At 43.4% G+C, this 20,830-nt stretch overlaps 1 protein-coding gene across 6 annotated transcripts in view; it reads right to left on the bottom strand.

Annotated features, from left to right (window-relative positions):
* Positions 1–16,663, bottom strand: part of Strada (STE20 related adaptor alpha) — a 29,253-nt gene extending 12,590 nt beyond the window's left edge. Inside the window, exons 1-4 of one of the 6 annotated variants that reach the window (XM_034506685.1) lie at positions 16,479–16,649; positions 10,375–10,454; positions 7,779–7,836; positions 4,529–4,557 (exon numbers count right to left, since the gene is read on the bottom strand). In XM_034506685.1, coding sequence (XP_034362576.1) covers positions 4,529–4,557; positions 7,779–7,836; positions 10,375–10,410 — 123 coding nt within the window. In that variant the 5' untranslated portion in view covers positions 10,411–10,454; positions 16,479–16,649. Of the gene's footprint in view, positions 1–4,528; positions 4,558–7,778; positions 7,837–10,374; positions 10,455–16,478 lie in introns of all 6 variants that reach the window. The other 5 variants (XM_034506686.2, XM_034506690.1, XM_034506691.2 and 2 more) reach the window with 5 other exon arrangements.
* Between the last annotated feature and the right edge of the window lie 4,167 nt (positions 16,664–20,830).

Raw genomic sequence — 20,830 nt, 5'->3', positions numbered from 1 at the left:
TCCCAGGTGAGGCAAACAGCTCCATCAGGTTGACTGTAGGCAAGTCTAGGGCACTTTCTTGATTCATGACTGCCATAGGAGTACCAGGCCCAGGTACTAAGCAGGCTGAGCAAGCCAGTAACCACTACTCTCTCAGTTCCTGCATCCAGGGTCCTGCCCTGACTTCCCTCAGTGACAGACTGTAAGTGGTCAGATAAAACAAGCACCACATTTTCTCCCTAAATTGCTTTTGGTCATGGTGTTTATCATAGCAATAGAAAGCAAACTAAGACAATCTATATGGGTGTTTTGTCTGCACATATGTAAGTGCACCAAGTGTGTGCAACGTCTGTAGGGGCCAGAACAGGGAGCCATATTCCCAGGAACTGAAGTTCTGAGTCACCACATATGTGGTGGGAATTGAACCTGGGCCCTCCATAAGCAGCAAGTGTTTATAACCCTTGAGCAATCTCTCTGGGTTCTTCAACTGGAGCGTTCATACTTGGCTACAACTTCTGTCCCCACTGACTTTTGTTGCTGTTGGTTTTGTTTTGAGACAGTGTCATAGAGCCCAGACTAGCCTCAAACTCACTATGTAGCTGAGGCTGGCCCCTTTGGTTATAACTAACACACACATACACACACACACACACACACACACACACACACACACACACATCCATCATTTTCTCATCATGGTCATCATTTAGGTCTCAGTGTAATTTCTCCAGAGATGACCCGGCCCAGCAAAGCAGAGTCAGATCCAATCACTTTATTATATTACACTGCTTTACATTCTTCACACAAGTCACTGCTAAAGTTGAGCAATCTATTTCCTGTCAGGTCCACTATAACATGAGAGGGTCTTTGTCTGCTGTGGTCATTGCTGTATTACCTGTAGTAGTAGAATAATAGTGGACAAACCTAAAGCATCGTAAATCATAAAAGCAAAGTAGGAACTTGGGATGTTGTCTGCCTATCATCTTCCCTGCAGAATCAGACAGTAGGGCGAATGCCAATTCCTCTGGAAAGAGGGCTCAAAGTGATGGTGACACTGGTCCTGAAGCACCTTTCCAGAGCCTGATACCGTCCAGCAAGAAAGTATTACTTTGTTTTTGTCTGCTTTTTTTTAAATCGAGTAACATTATACATCCTTGATGAAAAGTAACTAACTGCTTTGTGCTTTAAGTTTAAAGCTTTCTCTGGATTTCCAAACTTCTTAAACTTCCTCTAGTTAGGAAAAAAAAAAAAAAAAACAGATAAGGAAGAACAATTGAGTCCTCAAAGTAAAATATTTACTATATGCACTTTTAAAGATGTTAGGTATTTTAACAGTTCTCTCTGGAAAGGTCCTTTATTACCTGTGACCTACTTCCTGGCAGGGAAGCATACAAGACACACTACCCACTGGGCTCCGACTATGGCATTTCTTGTTGAGCAGGGAAAGGCTCAAGTACTTCTTAGGAACTTTGTTAAATCCTTCCAACCTAGTTGTACAGAAAATGAAAGTGTAACCTTTAGCAACCAGTTTTTTTGGAACTAGAAAATGTGGGACTGCAAATGAGCTAGCCTAGAGGCTGCTGCAGACTCTACCCGGCTGCGGCCTTCCTGCCTCACCACAAACATTCCCAAAGCAAGCCTTCCCCTCTGGCTAGTCTACAGTCAAAGCCAGCACACTGAAACATGGAAACGTTTTGTAAGCAGCACGGAAATACTTTAATATTCTTTGGGTAACTTGAGGTCAGTCAAACCTTAGTTACTGATGATACCCTCCCTCCTTTAGATCACCTGCACAGCTTCATTTCCACAGAGACTTGAGATGCACTGTGCATCTGAACTGGTTTCCAAAGATGGATTTAAATGCAGAAGGATCCCCGAAATGTCTGGTCTACTACTGACATAAGAGATGGGGTGTCCTGAATGTTTTCTGTCAACTGGACCCAGCTAGAGTTATCTGGAGGAACCTAAACTGAGAAAATGCCTCCGTTACATTGCTTGTAGACAAGTCTGTAGAGAATTTTCCTGATTAGTGAGTGATGCGGGAGAGCCCAGCCCACTGTGGGTGGCACCACCCATGGGTCATCAGTGCTACAACAAAAGGCCTGAGGAAGCCAGTAAGCAGCATTCCTCCATGGCATCAGCTTCAGTTCCTGTCTCCAGGCTCCCTCAATGGACTGCTGCCACTCAGGATACGTAAGCCAAATAAGCCCTCTCCTCCCCAAGGTGCTTTCAGTCAGTGTTTACCGCAGCAATAGAAAGCAAACTAAGACAGTGGTATCAGGGTCAGAGGGACTGCTGTGACAGACAGAACCATGTCTTGGTGGGAGACTGAAGGACTTTGGAGTCTAGGCTGGAAGATAATGCTGGGAGTGGAGCGGATGACGGAGGTCTGGCTTGTGAAGTCTCAGGAAGAAGCAGACTTCTGGGACTGTTCATGTGGTATTTTAAACTAAGGATTTTTGGTTTTGTCAGCAAGGGGTGAAGCATCAGCTGTGATTGTGGTAAGCCCAAAGTCAGTGAATTCAACCCTGTGCTTTACCAGAACAGGGTTAACTCATTAAACTCACCCAGATTTTTAAAGTCAATGTTCAGAGCAAAGGGATGAATTTTTAGCTCATTCTTCTTAAACACAGGACAGCATAGTTATACCAGTGTAATCTGGGATTTCAAATTGCTCAAGAAAAGACTACTTCTGTTAGTTTCTTCTTTAGGTCTCTATAACATTAAAAGCATTTGACTTTTTTGAAACATTTTAAAAACATAAAAAATAAGCCATTGATACCTAGAAATGATCATAAAACAGTAGCACTGTTTAAAATAAAACCCGAAAAAGCATACAAAGAAAATATAATATTTATGAAACACTACCAAATGAACACATTCAACTAGCCACAGATTTCACCAAGGACAGTTTTTGATAGAGCATCAGCAGCTGAGAGCACAGGAAAATTATATAATTAGCATTTTCTTTCTTCCTTTTTTTTTTTTTTTTTTTTTTTTTTTTTTTTTTTTTTTTTTTTTGGGTTTTTTGAGACAGGGTTTCTCTGTGTAGCCCTGGCTGTCCTGGAACTCACTCTGTAGACCAGGCTGGCTTCGAACTCAGAAATCCTCCTGCCTCTGCCTCCCAAGTGCTGGGATTAAAGGTGTGCGCCACCACCGCCCAGCTCCCTTTCTTTCTTTGTGGTATTTTGTTTGTTTCCTGAATGAAAACACATGGGGCTGACGGACAGGTGCTGCCAACAGTGTAAGCTCAGTGAGAACTAACCTGAGCACCATTACTCAGCCTTGAGCTGCCCACAAAACAACCCACGGAAAGGGAAAGGGAGCCGCCAAGTGTTCTAATCCCTCCCAGCTCCCATCCTCCTCCCCTACCTCTCAGGGTCTCACTGTTTAACAACCCTGGTTGCCTTCAAACTGGTAATCCTCCTGCCTTAACCTCCTGAGTGCTGAGTGCTGGGAACACAGGTGTGTACCACTATGCCTAGGCACCACTGTGTGCTCATATTCTCATTCTCTCTCTCTCTCTCTCTCTCTCTCTCTGGCCAATGATTCGTGTTTTCCAAAATAGCTGTGCACATATGGTGTTATTTACTTGGGGAAAATAAAGCACAAGTGGAGGGAAGACAGCAAGAATCTTGCAGCTTGTGCCAGTTTTTAAAAAAGTCCCTGTTTTGTATGGGTTTTGGGGGAGGGAGAACGGTTGAGTTTAACATTTTTGGGTTTTTCTACTGTGTGTACATGAGCAGGAATGGCTGTGTGGAGGTCAGGCTAACTCCGTGGGATCAGTCCCCTCTTTCCACCTTCACTCAGGCTGGCTCCTCACTCTGCTGCCCAGGCTTCCACAGCCAATCCCTCTCCCGGCTGAACCATCTCATGGGCTTCTTGTTTTAAGGCAGGCTTGCCCTTCTCTTGCTTCAACCTCACAAGGGATGGGACTGCAGCCATGTGCCTGCCATCAGGCCTGGCTGTGGCTGTTGTCTTCAGTCCTGTATGGAGGGTGGCTCTCAGGGCCTTATGCATGTCTGACATGCACTAACTCCTGAGCTATAGGTAGGGTGATCACAGGCATTGTAGGCCTAGCCTCTTTTGTATTTTTGAGTTTTGGTTTTGTTTTTACAGCAGGAGACCTGAGGTCCTGCCTAATGAGCCAGAGAGAGATCTGTATTTTCTGCAGGGACTGAAACTTGCTGCTGACAGTCTACCGATGAGGAAGTGCCACCGGGACTGAAATTTCAAACTGATGAACTTATTTTAAAGTGCAAGGGAGAGGTGAGTGAGGAGGAGGGGGGAAGGGGAACGAGACTTTAGTCCCTAGATGAGACTTTTCTGCTCTTTAAAATACACAATAAACTCTTTCCTGGGTGAAACCTGAAGCATCACAAGTAAAATAAGAAAAAAAACAAAAAAACAAAAAAAACATTGTACTTCAATTCAAGCTGAGAAAACAGAAGAGCAGAAACATAGCACACGAATGAGCCAGCGGACGAGCCAGCACAGCACAGGCATCTCATGCAGCAGCCACAGGGCCAGAGCCCAGAAAGCCACTTACTTTTCTCCGAGTGTCACCCGGAGGCTGCTCTGGGGTAGAGAAATCCATTGTTGGCATTTTGTTGTTAGCGGAAGACACATTCACACTCAGAACAGCAACGATCACACTTAGACTACAATTATAATAGAAACCACGTATGTCATCACAGTGCTATACACACACACAGACGCAGTACCACGTATGTCATCACAGTGCTATACACATACACAGACCCGCAGTGAGACCACTGCAGCCTCTCGACTTGCATGTGAACGTCAACCTATTCCACAGTATAGCCCTGGGCACATTTACTTACCATCAGCACAGTACATTTTGAATGTGCTGGTTTCTGGGCCTTATACTTTGTGAACCAGCACCCCACTTTTTTCCTTCCCCTTGTTCTTTAGGACCTTGCTCAGGCTGGGCAACTACCTACTCTACCATGTCCCCAGATTTGTTTATTCTGAAAATTTCTTTAAAAAACCTTAGCACTCATGTGTGGAGACAAGAGACGGCTTGTGGGAAGGTGCTCCCCTTCCACGTGGGTCCCAGGCTTCGAAGCAAGTGCCCTCACCGCTGAGCCTCTCATTGGTCTTTGCTCCTTTTTTGAGACAGTACCTTCACATATAGCTCAAGCTGGCCTGGAACTTGTGGCAATTCTCCTGCTGCAGCCCCTCAAGAGTACTAAGACTACAGTCATGACTCACTGTGTCAGGCTCCAAAATTCATTTCAAAGTCACTGGGCCACTTTTTTTTTTTTTTAGATTTATTTATTTTGTGTGTATGAGTGCACACCAGAAGACCACATTATAGATGGTTGTGAGCCACTGTGTGGTTGCTGGGAACTGAACTCGGGACCTCTGGAAGAGCAGTCAGTGCTCTTAACCTCTGAGCAGCCCTGTGGTCCACTTCTGAGCAGTGTAGAGACTAGACTGCTTTTTGAGAAGTGTGTGTGGGTTGGGGGCGGGGGTTGGTTTAAGGCACACACATTTCAGCAAAGCAGTACATGTCTAAGGTACTGTTTCCCAGCTCGATGCTCAGTCAGAGGAGGCGATGGATTCTGAACTTGAGTACTGCAGTAGCTTTGGGCATCAGCTGCTGGGAGCAAAACCAGACAAATCACAGGACAACTAAACAACCTCCTACTCACAAATCTCTTGTGTCCCTTGATTTTTCTTCCATCTTTAAAAGTAATAGAAATAACTCTATTATAAACACGGGGCTGGAGGTATATACAGTGGGATGGGCCTGCCTGGTACATGCCAGGCCCTGGGTTACATCTACCCAGCACAGGAAAAAGTCATTAAAGGTCTTCCACCGTAAAGTACAGGGCTACTTATACATTTTCAAATATCTTAAATCATACAATTCTAAGTACCTTGAACTATAGCAAATCAGAGAAGAAAGTTTAGTCACCAAGGAAAATGCCTTTCATTCAATACATTAGAGCAGCTGATTACCTAGCTATAGAGGATTAAAGGAGAGTGATTCGGCCTTGGTTTTTCAAGGGAGCAGCAGACAGCAGTTTTCTTGTTTACAAACAGAAGCAGTTGCTTACTGCAGTTAGTCAAAAGGGAGAAGCCGAGTGAGGGGTTACATGAAATACATCTCAATTTTCTTGACAGAAGGCAATTTCCGAGTTGTGCAAGCCTGGGTAATCCTGGCTACACTAAGCTAGACCATGTGGAGAACAATCTCTTTACCACCTCAGGTCAGAGACTAGGATGCTGTCACAGAAACCAGTGGCCAGGCATGGTGGCATGTTTCTTACAGGCCAGCACTCAGGAGGGAGAGGGATCTCTTTGAGTTTGAAGGCAGTCAAGACAATACAGTGAGACCCTATTTCAAACAAACAAGAAAACTAAACCACAACAAAACCCCAGGTATCCAAAGACACCAGTTCACTTCAGCCACATATTCTGCAATATTTGTGACTAATTCATTTTAAGTTGAATTTCTAAAACAATTTCTATAAAAAATTATTAGTGTGTGTGAGCACATGTGCCGTGGTCCATGTACAGAGGTCAGAGGGCAACTCTGTGGAATTGGTTCTCTTTCTACCTTTACATGGGTTCCAGACACTGAACTCAGACAAAGCAAATGTTTTACGCACTGAGCCATCTCATCAGCCACGGTGTTTAAAGCATTTTATTCCCATTAGTGATGGGAAGAAGAAGAGACTACTAACAGAACTTATTTTTATTTTTGTTCCATTAGTTTATACTGTAATAATTTTTGTTTGTTATACTTGAAACAATGACTGGGACTATACTGTTGTGTTGTTATCTTTTGGTTTTTAGAGATGGTCTTGTTATACAGCCCATCTGCCCTTGAATTCCCTTATGTAGTCCAAGATGGCCTTACACTCTTGCTGCCTCTGTCTCAACCTCTCAGGTGCTAGAATTACAAACAGGTGTGTGACAACATGCCCAGACACTACTACTGTTTCTACAGAGAGAACTTTTTCTTTGCCCTGAACCAAGATCATCATTTCCAAAAGGCCTTACTTTGAAAAGGGCCAACCAGGAATGTCTGTGCCTGTTAAACCTCACAGCACAAGCCTACGAGTCAATAGGTTTTATGACAGGGCATTAGTATTTTTGCTCTGACAGATTTTTTTTTCTTAATTCTATTAAGTCTCACAATTTCTTCTACGAAAACATGAGTCAACTCTATGGATCAATACAACTAGGACTTTTATATCACTTTTATATTTGCCTTGACCTATTGTTTTATTTTTAAAGTGTGTATGTGTGTGTGTGTGTGAGTGAGAGAGAGAGAGAGAGAGACAGACAGACAGACAGACAGACAGACTAGAGCCTGAACCCTGCTAACGCTTTGCACACTGACCTGTGTTCCTGGCCTTTTACTCTTCAGTTTGACACAGGGTCTCACTAAGTTACCAGCGCTGGCCCTGAACTTGGAACACTGCTGTTTCAGCCTCCCAAGTATCCAGAACTACAGGTTTTTACCACCAGGCCTGCCTTAGAGACCTTGGAAAATTTTAATTTAATGTATGTGTTTCAGCTGGACAAATACTACTAAGAAGTGTGCAGGCCTTTAACCACTGCACTTGCTTTCTAACAATCAAGACAGGCTAAGGACAACTGCTTGATTCACTTGTAGATCTGGGAAACATGGAAGCCTCATGAATGTAAGAACACAGTTTACAATGGCTCTTCCAACTGCTAAGGTATATAAACGAATGCAGTCAGCAGGAGAACGGTGGCAGTGGCCCTGCAATGGTGGCTAAGTGCCATTCCGTACTTACCTCCAAAGAGCTCCAAATCTCTTAAGCCCTCAACAATGAACTTTTCCGAGACCCACCGCTAAAGAGGAAAACCCCAAAGAGAATTAGTATGTCTTCTCAACCACAACACAGTACCTATCAGCCTTTAGAGACAAACAAGACAACTACCCCACAAAAACTTAAAACCAGTACAATAGGACTATTTCATGGAAAAGTAAAGACCTTGAAATTGGCTACAAACAATAGATTCATCCTTTCTCTAGTGTAACCTTATACAAAATGATGATTGGTTCACAAATGTGACTGAGGGGAAATACGTGGAACTGTGCCTAATAATGAATATTGTTTTCTCTCCTAGACAGAAAATATCTTTGGTTCCATCTTGTTTATTTCACAGTTAGACCTTAAAAGTTCTGGATTGTCAATGCCCATTTCTAGAATTCAACATATTAAAAACATGAATAAAAGAATTCTTCACGAGCCTCTGCTAGTTTATAAAATGAGACCCTGCACATTCCATACTTTTTTTTTTAATTGACAAAGCTTTCTTCTTCTGTTTGGTTTTTACCTTTTTAAGACAGGATCTCACTCTGTAGCCTCGCCTGCCTTAAACCCCTTCATCCTCCCTCCTCAGTTTCCCAAGTTCTGGGTGTTTTTGTTTTTTGTTTTTTTTGTTGTTGTTTTTAAATAGCATCTATTGACTGTACAGAGGATGCGTCTCCTCCTGACATGTTCTCACATGCAGACCGTGTATTTGAACATCTTTACAGCCCAGCACTTTCTCCTCGCCCCTTCCCCACTCTAGTTCCCATTTTCTCAAACAGAACTCCTGCTGATTTCCTGTCCGCAGGTCATCCTCACACTGAGGACACATCATCCTCTCTGTCACTCTGTATGGGCATAGAGGCTGCTGGGGCTGCACATTTACAAGGGTTTCTAACCCGAGACTTAGCTTCTATCAGGTTCACAGGACTAAACTAGCACAATCGTTGTGCACCTCGCCAGCCCATTTCAGACGAGTGTTAGGTTTCCATTATACAAATCAGGGGTCTGGTTCACCTTAATCAGGACAGGTTAAAATAGGAATGCAGCTCATGTTTAAAAGCAATGGAATCCAGGCTCTGTTTCACTTCATGACTGGTGTTAAAGTTTGGCATGGAGACATTCTTTCCACTGAGTGGAGCTCAGGCTAAGGAGTGAGTTACCTTTTCCTCTTAATTAATACTGAAGTGTATTCCTTACAGTGTAACTGTTTTTAGACTTGTATACACAAGAAAGGGAAGACTAGAGAACATTCTGAAATAAGCTATATAATAAGCTATATGATATATAATAAGCTTTATAATATATAAAATATAAAATAAGCAATGATATATAATAAGTTATATGATATATAAAATATAAAATAAGCCATATAGTATATATACTATAAAGTCCCTTTGTCCTTCTCTGTAACAATTTTTTATGAATTAAAAAATCAAATTTAATGTAAAAATTTCTATACACTATACTACAAAGGATAATTTGTGCTTTAATATTTGAGAGTGGTAAATTCATCTCTCATAAATGAGAAATCTTTAACTACAATTTTAAGAATCCTTAAAAATTAAGTAACTAAAATAATAAAAATTTATTAAATATGATTAAAATCTTTAAATAATCATTTTAAAATTAAGTACTTGACAAAAGAAATAACATACTTTAAGAAAATTTTAATTATTTATTTTGTTGGGGGAAGGGATGCAGATGTGGAGGTCAGAGGACAACATGTGTGATTCATTTCTCTCCTTTCACTATAGGGGTCCCCAGGGATAGAACTCTGGTCTCCAGGCTTGACAGCAAGCATCTGTGCCTGCTGAGCCAGCTCAGAGGCCCTTACGTACTGAAGTCAATTGGCTTATAAAGAAGCTAAATCCAGTATTTGTCCTTAAGGTGAATCAAATGATTTTTTTTTTTCCTAAAATTTTTATAAGAGAGCGTGGGAACCAAGTTCCCCACTACCACAAAGTATACAGCTGAGTTTTCTGAGGTTTGGGAAACCACAGGGATCAGCACATCTGAGTGCTAAGTCTTCACCTGGGACACCACCTTCATGATCATGGCATCTCCCTGTTGGGTGAGTACAAGGTCTTATGTGTGTGCATGGTGTATATGTGGGGATCAGAGGACACGGGAGTCAGGTCTCTCCTTCCACCGTGTAGATCCTAGGTACTGAGCTCAGGCTGTCAGGCTCAGCACCAAGCACCAGGACCGGCCGGGTCAGCTCACCAGTCCCTGATAAAAATTAAGGTATAGTACATACTTTGAGTTTATTTTAAAGACTCTTCATGATTATATTTAGAAATGTGTTCTAGTAACTACAGTCTGACACTGATTTTAAAAACATAAATCCCTGAGAAACAGAAACAAAGAGATCTTTATCAACTATTTAACTACATAGAAAAATCCCAACCCATTTAACATGTGACCAATCGATTCATAAAATAAACTACCTTCCTGTTTCTTTTTCCACCAGACAACTCTGAGTGTCACATAAAACAAAACAACCCACTGTGATATCAACCCAAATACTTTTCAGAAAAGACAAATAGAAAGCCAGAAGACTGGGAACACTCACCCTAATTCGCTCTGGTTTACTTACAAGAAAAGACATGGGTTCCTACTGTGTAGACCTACTTCAACTTCAAAAACTTAAACCTAAAAGGAAAACAGAAACAAAGAAAGTTGGTTAAATTGTTTTTTATAGAAATATTTTTCCTCCAGGTAGAGGCTGTCTCAAACTCTCTACAAAGTAGAGGACTCCTGAAAGTCCTGTCTCCACACCCTGAGTGCTGGGATTACAGGCGTGCACCACACCTGGGTTATGTGTTGTTCCGGATAGAGCTGGGTGTTTTCTTAGACGCTAGGTAGGAACTCTGCTGAGCAACATCCCCAGCCTAGATTTGTTGAACAAAACGTACTACTGGTCTACCATTCAAGGCACAATACCAGACATACAACTCGCTAACTAGTATTTGTTCAGAAGATTGCTGAGTGACAATAAACTTCAATATATTTGTGCCAAGTACATTGTGAAGCTGCCATTTCTGTAAGAAAAGAAGTACGGAGTACATTCCTATATTCTGAGGACTCAGAGGTTAAGGCAGAAGGCTGGAGAACTGCAGGCCAGGGTGGCCTCCACACTCGGCAGGACTGCTGAGAGAATGCAGGACAAGGTGGGGAAGAAGTGGGGTGCAGCAGAGGAACAGCAGGAAACTTCTTCCACTTGGAGAGAGGCAAGTAAAAGCCAGAGGTACCAGACTTAAACTTCTTTTTGACAGGGGCATCTGCCGACCCCAGTACAAGGCGGCAGCAGAAGCTACAGGTGCACAGTTTCTAAAGCATAAACCTCTCTGGCTTCCCCACTTTCTTTCTTGAGACCAGGCTTTGGGTATCCAGGGTGATCTCTCACTACAGCAGACGATGAGCTTGGACTTCTGATTCTCCTCTATCTGCCTATCTAAGTGCTGGGATTGTGACACCACACCTACCCAACAATTTTTTTCTTTAGTGAAATTTGAATATTGTAAATACAGGTGTGATCTTTAGTTTGAGTTAAAATGTTCAGTAAACTGAAGTGACTCTACTCTCTCTCCTGAGAGGCCTTGGGCATGCTAGGCAGGCATCCACCTGTGAGCTACCAGCACCGCTATTTTTGAGACAAAGTCCTTTATGTAGGCTGGCTTCAAACAATCCTCTTGACTTAGACTCTAAGGGCTAGGATTACAGACATGCCAGCTGCACCTGTCTGAAAGTACAAAACTACTTACTGATAACGTAACTGTGAGCTGAAAAGATTCTAAGGATTCTACAAAAGAAAAAAACATTTTTAAGATGGGTGTGTCGTCGAATACCTCTAATCCCAGAATGATCAGGCATTCAAGGTCATATTTGCCTATCTGTAACACTGAAGCTAGCCTTTGCTACATCACCCGTGTCAAAAAATAAACACATAAACAGAACAAAACAAAAATTTAGACCTAAATACTGCATAGCAGACTGGGTGTCATGGCAAAGGCCTGTAATCTTAGAACTAGGGAGACTGGGGCAGGAGGATCAAGAGTTTAGGGCCATTTTAGCTGCAGAAGAGATCCTGGATCAAGGGAAAAAAAAAACCAATCTAAAAACACATAGACATTCATCTGAATATTGAGGGACTTTCCTTTTCTATTTCTCGTAGAGGGATTTTAATCCAGCAACATGGCTACTGTGGCCATGTGGAGTAGAGACAGGCCCTCGGCACATACCTTTAAACACAAACAATGAAGGTAAAGTTAGTTTGTAAAAGGAAACACCTATGTTTGAAAGTGATGTCTAATTGAGTGGCAGACAAAGTGACGAATCAGAGAAAGATCTGACAGAGAAGGATTATGCCTAGCTCTCAGGAAAACAGAGAGGAAGAGAGGTGACTTAAAGGAGCAGCGGGGAGAGATGGAGAGGGAGGGAAGAGGCAGTTTTACTGGGACAGTTGTACAGAGGAGCAGCACGGAGAGAGGAAGAGGGAGGGAAGAGGCAGTTTTACTGGGACAGTTGTACAGAGACAGGTTGCAGAGAGAAAACCGCGGTGAAAACAGAATGAGTCAGAGAATGAGGAGCCAGAAGATTAGAACAGATTGCCAGAGTTAGTATGAGGCCAAGCAAAGCAATTCAATCAGAAGCTGAAAAAAGCTGGTTTGAATCAGTCAGGATGGACAGGCGTTTTGAGCCAGAACAGCTGGGTTGACCAGCCAGCCAGAGTTCAGAAAGAGATAGAAAGGGTGAGCTTATTCAGCAGTAAGTCTCAGAGGCTGAAAACATTCTAGGCCTAGATTAGATTACACGGAGGCTAGACACTTCCAGGACTAGGCCTAGGTTAGCAGTAAACCTTGGAGGCAACAATTACATCAGGCGAAGAAAAGATACTTTAACAATCTCTACTTTGTGTGACATTAAGATCACTAGGCTGCTTCAAATATCCTTAGAATACAAAACTACAGTGGAAGGATAAAGTGGATGGATACGTCATTCAAAACATAAATCCATTTTTATCAACAACATTTACTACCACAATACATTGGCAAAGCAATATTCATAGTTGACAGGTACTGAAATAGCCTTATAATTTGCTGACTTGTGGTGCTCAAGATCCAGCAAAAGGCTTACACATACCAGGCAAGCACACTACCACTGAGGCACACCCCATCCTGCATACAGCTTCATTATTTACAGCAGCAGTTACTTATTTTTAAAACTCTACTAGTACTTGAGAGGACTGAAGTTCTCAGAAGTAAGAATGGGGCCTCAGTTTTAGCTAGTGTGACTAAATCCTATACACTTTGCCCAAACTGGAAATCTACTTTAGGGTGGCCCGTATTTACAAGTGTAGATTAGGAAGAGCTGACCTGTGTAGCACCTGCCCAGCAGGCCCAAGCCCCTAAGTTTAATCCCTAGTATAGAAAAAAATATTTTCAGTTTTATTTTTCTTTACCTGAAAGAGTGGCTATGATGTAGAGGTTTAGACATTAAACCTGGAAAAGGGTGTGGCACTTCTAACTTGTCTTAAAACCCCAGAGTATATGTCGGTGTCAGGCCTTGAAAGAGAACCAGGCAGCCTTCATCATCCTCAAGTATGTATATCCTTCTATCAGGGCCCTGCTACCTGACACACACAAATGCTGTAAGATATACGGTACATTCCAGAAAGCAGAAAGGACGACCTTAACTGGTTATGGAAGTGGGATGCACACCAACAAACAGGACGGGGAAACCGACAAGGGATGAGCAACTTCTTATGGAATTCAGCAAAAGTGCAGCTGAGTGGTAGTGGGCCTTGAATATCAAAGATGACTTAAAGAAAACAGAAATTCCAAGCCAAAGAGTAAGTAGATAATAGATAATCTGCTCCGTCTTGTGCAAAGGTGCATCACCAACTTCCGTACCATCGCATGCCACACAGGAGTCACTCAGTAACACTAAGTAACTGCTCACTGTGCAACATCAGCCATTTGCACATTCTCTAAGTGCATGAGGTCCACGCATGCTAGCACATGGCTGTACTAGCAGGGAGTGGAAAGGCACGGGAGGCTTTGAACAGAAAGCTGATTCACAGTGGTGGTCTAAGCATTGTCTTACATCTTGTGAAAATGCAGGCTGCAGTTCAGAAGATCTGGAGTGGGCTGGGAAATTCTAACTCACGCCCTGGAAACGACAATAATGTTGCCATGTGGACCATGGTATTAACTAACATTTGAGAAATCTTGTTTGGAAGAACAGTCCAAGAAATGTCAGTATCTGAAGGAATGAAGAAAGGGAGGGGTAAAAATAGCCCAGAGAAAAGCAAGCTGGTTAGAAAACCACTTTCCTGGAGTCTGTGGCAGTGGTAACACCAGGAAACAGAGGAATGGCTAAGAATGAATTATGAAGCAATTACAGCACCATCCCAAGCTATCCAGTTCATTCTCTGCCCTTTGGACAATTTGCTTTAAGACAGGGTCTCCTACACACAAAGTCACTATGTAGCTGACAGTGATCTTGAACTTGATTCTTCTGCTTCCATGCTCCTAATAGCTAGGACTACAGGCTTGCAGCACCAAGTGTGGCTGGGGACTATCTTTTACAAACTATCCTAGATATGTGGTTATGTAGTCCCTGACTGAAAACTGCAGACTTAATACCTTACCTGGGAACCTATTCTATAGCTGATGTGTGTTTGTGTTCGGGAAAAATGATTACTATGCCCCTGAGCCAATGCCAGAAATGGGAAAGCTCGGAGGTAGAGGTGGCTTTAGTGGAAGGAGAAATGAAAATATGTATCCATTTAGTGTACGTATAAGAGTATATATTGAGGGTGTGTAGGAGGGGTGCACGTCAGGTGTCTTCCTCTATTGATCTTTGCCAAATTCAAGTTTAACTAATACTGAAAGTTCAACTAATGTTGAGAAGGATTCTATCTTCCAAGAAGGGGGGATGGCAATTTGTGAGAAAAGCAGTATTGATGTTTAAAAAGAGGTTAAAGATAGTTTTATGGATTTAAAAGGTCAACAGCTAAGGCTGTAAAAGTGACAGAAATCCAAAGCTGAGGATGGTAGCTCATACGTGGAATCTCAGCACTCAGCAGACAGGAGAACCAGGAATACAACAGCACACTTGGCTACAGTCTCTTCTGAAAAAAAGAAAGGACAGGGAGTAGCCTGAAGACTCTGCCACGATTTTGTCCGGTCTAATGCTGGCACTCAGTAATCACCTCAGGTAACCTATTACGCAGCTCCCACTGACCACCTACATTCCTCACCTTAGCTTTCCCTCCAAGACAGGGTTTCTCTATGCAGCCTTGGCTGTCCTTGAACTCACAGAGATTTGTCTGCCTCTGCCTTCTGAGTGCTGGGATTAAAGATGTGTGCCCTCATGCCAGGCTCTCACATTAACTCTTACACTTACCAATGTGTGTATATGTATATATGTGTATATATACGTGTCTGTGTGTATGTATGTATGTGTACCTGTTTGTATGCTTGGTAAGGCTAAGAGACATTGCATATTCTACTCTACCACTCTGGACACAGGCTGGCAGCCAGCACTAGCTCTGGTGCTTCTCTTGTCACAGACTCATGGCCACACATGGCTTTTTAAATGAGTGCTGGAGACTGCAACTTTAGCATGTCTTATCCACAGAGCCACCTCTCCAGTCACCTAACCACACTATTCATTGTGTCATTATCTCTCCCACTACAAAAGGTACTGACAGGAGAATTCACTTGTTCTGACTGATTTTTTTTTCCTCTATTTTTATCACTGGTCCTCCAAACTTCATGTCTTAGTTCACAACTATAAACACAGCCAAACTTCTTCTAAGAAACCTAATTAAACGGTGAAGAGAGTTAACCAGTTCAGTACTATAACTAACGGCTAAACTAGTAAGTTCCTTTACTAAGGCAGAGGCAAGTTAACAGTTTTCTTTTTGGTAGTGTTGGTAATGAGAAGCAAGTCCTCACTAAGGATAATCAAGAGCTCAGGCACTGAGCCACGCCCACAGTCTCAAATTTGGTTATCACCTCTCAAGGATCTGAGTCAGGATCAGGTGTTGGGTATCTCTGGATAAGGTATCAACTAGTTCATGAAGACCCATCCAAATATTGGAACATGGTTCGACCTCAACGGGTATTTCAGTAAGACCGATTCCAACAGTCTGGGAGAAGGGGATCAAGTTGAAGTACCTTACGGTCTTAGCAGAAGACTAAGTTGATAAGTTAGCTATTTCCTAAATTATGAAGTTTTATTTAGCCACTCCCCTTCTGTCGTGCTCATTCTCAGCCACCATACTCGGTCTCCAAAACTGCTGGGGACACTTAAGACAAGACGATTAGAAGCTCTTCGTCTTGACCAAAGAAGACAGCCCTGATCTTGCTTCCATATGAGAACTTAAACCCATCTGGAAGCTCCGGAAAAGGTGGGGAGGCCATGCGGGAGCTAGCCTCTCCGGTCCGGCAACTCCGCTCAGCATCTTCCCAGCAAGGCCCAAGCCTAAGTTTGCTCTCAAGCTGTAACCCCAATGCGGGAACCTAGAACCCAGGTTAAATGAGGGCCAGAGGAGAGCGAGGGTGAGCCGGGATGGCCTCTTGAGGCCCACCCCCAAGGAGATGGACTCAGCGTCAGGCGAGAGGAACTGGCCCTGGGAGCGCACCAGGCGGCCCCGCCACCCGGTACCTGGTCTAGGAGTCAGAGCGCAGTACCGACTCCGTCTCAGCTCCGCCTCCTCAGTTTTGTATCCGCGCTGCCGCCAGGCCGGTTGCTGGGAGGGAGGTACGCAACGTGCCATGCGCAATGGAGGGATCCAGGGAGACTGGCGGAGCCCCGCCCCTTCACGGAAGATGCTCCTCCTAACCCCGCCCCACAGAGGAAGTCCCGCCCCTCCCCTACCAAGGAAGCCCTAGCTTTGCCCTACCCAAGAAGGAAACTCCGCCTCTCGCCTCCTGTAGAGGAAGTCCTGCCTTGCGGGGCTATCGGAAGATGCTCCGCCTTAACCCCACCCACGAAAGACTCTGCTCTGCCTCGCCTCACCCATCCCCCTCCAGTAGAGGGAGCTCCGCTTTTCCCCAGAGAGAGCTTCTACCTGCTTCCCACCTTATCCCTTATCCCTGACATGATAGACCTGCAGTCACTGTATCAGGGAGTTAACTGGTCTTTTCCCCTTTGCGGAGGTTGTTCGGTATCTAGGAGGAAGGAGGGTTTCCCCAAGTATGTGGAAGCGAAAGACCTACTAACTTGTCATTGTTGCAGTCCAAAAAGCCTTAGAGCCTCTGTACCCCTCCTAACCCAACAGAAAGAAAAGGGGCAAGGATCAACTATAGCTATTGACTTGGGTACCAGGAGTATTCCCAGCCCTCATCCCACTCTGCCGATCCAAATCATTTCATATGGTAGGACTTCAATGGAACATGTCTGCCTTGCGTCTCTCTCAGGCATTAGAAGAGGAGGAAACTTACCCTTTGTGCCCACAGTTCCTTCTCCATAAAGCACAGACAATAGTTCAACTAAACGAGAGCTATCTTTTTTTTTTGTTCCTGAGCCCTTCATAACATTTTTGGTAGTGAGTTATTTTTGAGAGAGCATCGCATGTTGCCTAGACTGGCAGCTTCCCTCTGCCGGGATTAAAGGCTTGGTGGTGTGTCCTCTACTTGTAGAAACCTGTGATGGGTTTGCCTTTAGGAAAGAAGAAAACTAGCAGGGGCCAAAGCATATAGGATTAATAAAATGAGCACTGTGATTTTAGTCACTTCAGTTAATGTGGGGTGAGGGCCCAGTACATCTGTGTATATACTGTCAAATAATACTTGGGGTTTTGTTTTTTTTTTTTTTTTTTTTCTAGTTCTGTCTCCTCATAGATTTATACTGGTCTAATAACTTCCAAGAATTTTAAGTTTGGCCAAATCCAAACAGGGACATCAAACAGGAGTCATGTGTGATGAAAACACACACCACCCTCATCTGAGGATCTGTTTTACACACAGCTGTAGTCTTGCCCAGTGCTTTAACATCCCAAATTTCCATCTCGTCTCAAAATAGTTCAGCACAGAACCTCATGAATCCACAAAAAACAAGGGAGTGAAGGAAAACGCACTTTCGGCCAGTTCACATGATCTTTGGAATCCAGAATATTAGGGAAAGCAGAACCTGAAAAGGTTCAAGCTTCTTTGATTTTTGTTTTTTGTTTTGTTTTGTTTTTTGGATATTGTGTGTGTACTTGAATGTATGTGCACAAACCATGTGTGTGCAGAAGCAGGTAGAGGTCAGGAGGTACCATACCCCCTTGAACTGGAGTGACAGAGTTGTAGGTGCTACATCTTTCCAAGAGCAGCAAATGCTTCTCACTGCTGACTCATCTCTCCAGCCCCAAACTTAGTTTTGAGTCAGGGTCTCACATTTAGTGCAGGCTAACCAGGCTGGCCTTAAACTTAGTGAGCTCCGTCTCTTCTGGGATTACAGGTGTGAACCACTGCACCCGGCTATAACTGCCAAGGTAACCTCAAATTGAGTTTTTTCTTTCACCTTTCTTTTCCTTCCCCTTCTGTGGACTGTACTAGACATTGAACCTAAGGCCTCACAGCATGCTGGACAAGTGCCTGGGCCCTAAAACCTCTTACAGTCATTACAGTGGGATGTATAAACACTAGGTATTTCATCTATTCTAATACCTAGTGACCCAGCCACATTTTCTAACAGGATGTTACGATTTGAGAGTCAGTGTGGCTAAAAAATTTTACCAACTGGCTGACTGCCCACAGTAACTGCTCAGGGAACCCCTTCACCCAGACTCCGCTGTGACGGTTTCAGTGGGCAAATGCACAGGTTCACAGGTTCTCATACACTAATCCTGCTAAGTCAGAATGAACTGTATATTCAAAGGTCAACATTCAGAGGTTACAGTGTGAGCCCTGGAAGGCGCAGGTTCCTGATGCTTTTTTTTTTTTTTTTTGGTTTTTTTCGAGACAGGGTTTCTCTGTGTAGCCCTGGCTGTCCTGGAACTCACTCTGTAGACCAGGCTGGCCTCGAACTCAGAAATCCACCTGCCTCTGCCTCCCAAGTGCTGGGATTAAAGGCGTGTGTCACCACTGCCCAGCCTCCTGATGCTTTTTAAATTAGTGTTATAGTATTTAAAGATTTCCAGGGCTTTCTGGAACTGACTTAAAAAATTGGCTGCTTGTTTTTATGAGGTGTAGAACAAGTCAACTGGAATTACTCAACCTTCTGTCCTTAACCACTTTACATTCTACTACCTAGTATGAGCTTACAAATAGCCATTTTAGAAAGAAGTGAGAAGACAAAAGGAAAGAGCTTTGATAAAAGCACTAGACTAGGAGGGCTGGAGGTGGATCAGCGGAGTGCTCACCCAACACGCAGGAGGCCTTGGGCTCAAGTGTGTGTGGTTATAAATATATGATGCACAAAGCCAGAGTATTGTTGGCACAGGACACCAGCTTCAGTTCTAGCTCTGCAAAGTGATAAGCTAAGCTACAAAAAAATGTACAGAAGAAAGCTATATAAATTTAAAATATGAAGGGGAGAGTACTGTGGGATCAGACGAGCAAAATACAATGTTATAGGTATGAACATGTCATAATGAGACCCACTATTCTGTATGCTAACTAGAAATACCTTTGAAGAATGGGAAAAAAAGTTTGAAAAGCACTGACAGGCGAGGCAGTACCACCTTGCTCCTCAGTAACTCCCAAGGAAAAGGGATACTTTAAGAAGGCCAGGGTGGAATACAAGAGACTCTGTCTCAAGAGGTAGGTAGGACAGTGAGTGGGCATGGTAGTGCACTCCAGCTGCTTGAAAGGCCAAGCGTATCTATGACCTGGAAACTAACCTACATGATGCTTAACAAGTAGTTCTCTCAGAAAACAAGTAGATGTGCTGGTACCCACCCATTACCACGTCACTCAAGGCTGGGGCATGTGCACTGCCATGAATTATAGACCAGTCTGGGTTATAAATGAGACCTCACCTCAAAGCAAGCAGTAGGATCCACCACTAGGAAAAATAACAGCATATATATATTAATTAGAGTTTATTCAGGGAATGAGGAGGGGAGTTAAGAGGGTAGCAGAGGCAGAGAGAGGTAGAGAAAATAGAGAAGTAGAGGCTGGCCATGAGCACGTGGAGGGGGAAGGGAATGGGGAAGGGGCGAGGGGACAGAGGGATCAAGAGATCGAGAGAGCATAGTAAGAGCAACAGCGTTCTTTATTCCTTCTTAATTCAGAGGGTTAAGAAAGCTGTGAACTTACACAACTATTGCACTGTCTTCATTTTAAGATTCTTTTATTTATGTTTAGATGCCTGTATGTGCCTGCAGTTGCCTGCAGAGACCAGAAGAGGGCAACAGATCCACTAGGGTTGAGAATCTTCTGCAAAGGCAGAAAGTGTGCTCTTAATCCCTAGCCTTTCCCTAGCCCTGGTATCTTCCTTTTGTAATAAAATCTTTCACTGACAAACACTTACGAGCTGGGTTAAAGACTGGAGCCACACGCCCAGCCAGGCTTCTTCTTACTTTTGGTTCAGTAGTTTGTAATGGAAGCCACCCCTGTGGGTCTACCTCTTCCCTCTGACATTCCTGAACATTATTTACAATAAGTGAGGCACAAGAGAACCTGGTCGATAAAGCACAGAATGTGACTTCTCACCAAATCCGACAGACCTGTTACAATCTTCCCACTCTCTACTTCCTACTGGATGACTGATGTGCCACCAAGTCTTCCTTTCTCCACGTCCCACGTAAAGGGAGCTCTAGATTTTACACTTAACACAATGAGGTTTCCTTGTACTAAGGAAACAGAATTATAATTCCTCTATTTCTACCACACCCTCCAGCTCCAGGAAAATAAAACAAAATGCCCTTGTCAATTCTCACATATAAAGTCAGAGGCTAAAAGAATTCACTCATCTCATTCCACTGGACAGAGGAGAACAAGAGAATAAAGTAAAATGGCACCACTGGATAGTAGCCTTGTCTTCGTAAAGTGTAAGATTATAAAACAATTCTGCACACATTATCTTTT

Source organism: Arvicanthis niloticus, chromosome 6, assembly GCF_011762505.2.
Source record: "Arvicanthis niloticus isolate mArvNil1 chromosome 6, mArvNil1.pat.X, whole genome shotgun sequence".
Taxonomy (NCBI): Eukaryota; Metazoa; Chordata; class Mammalia; order Rodentia; family Muridae; genus Arvicanthis; species Arvicanthis niloticus.
The sequence above is the reverse complement of the archived record's forward strand: the minus strand, read 5'-3'. Positions and strand labels throughout refer to the sequence as shown.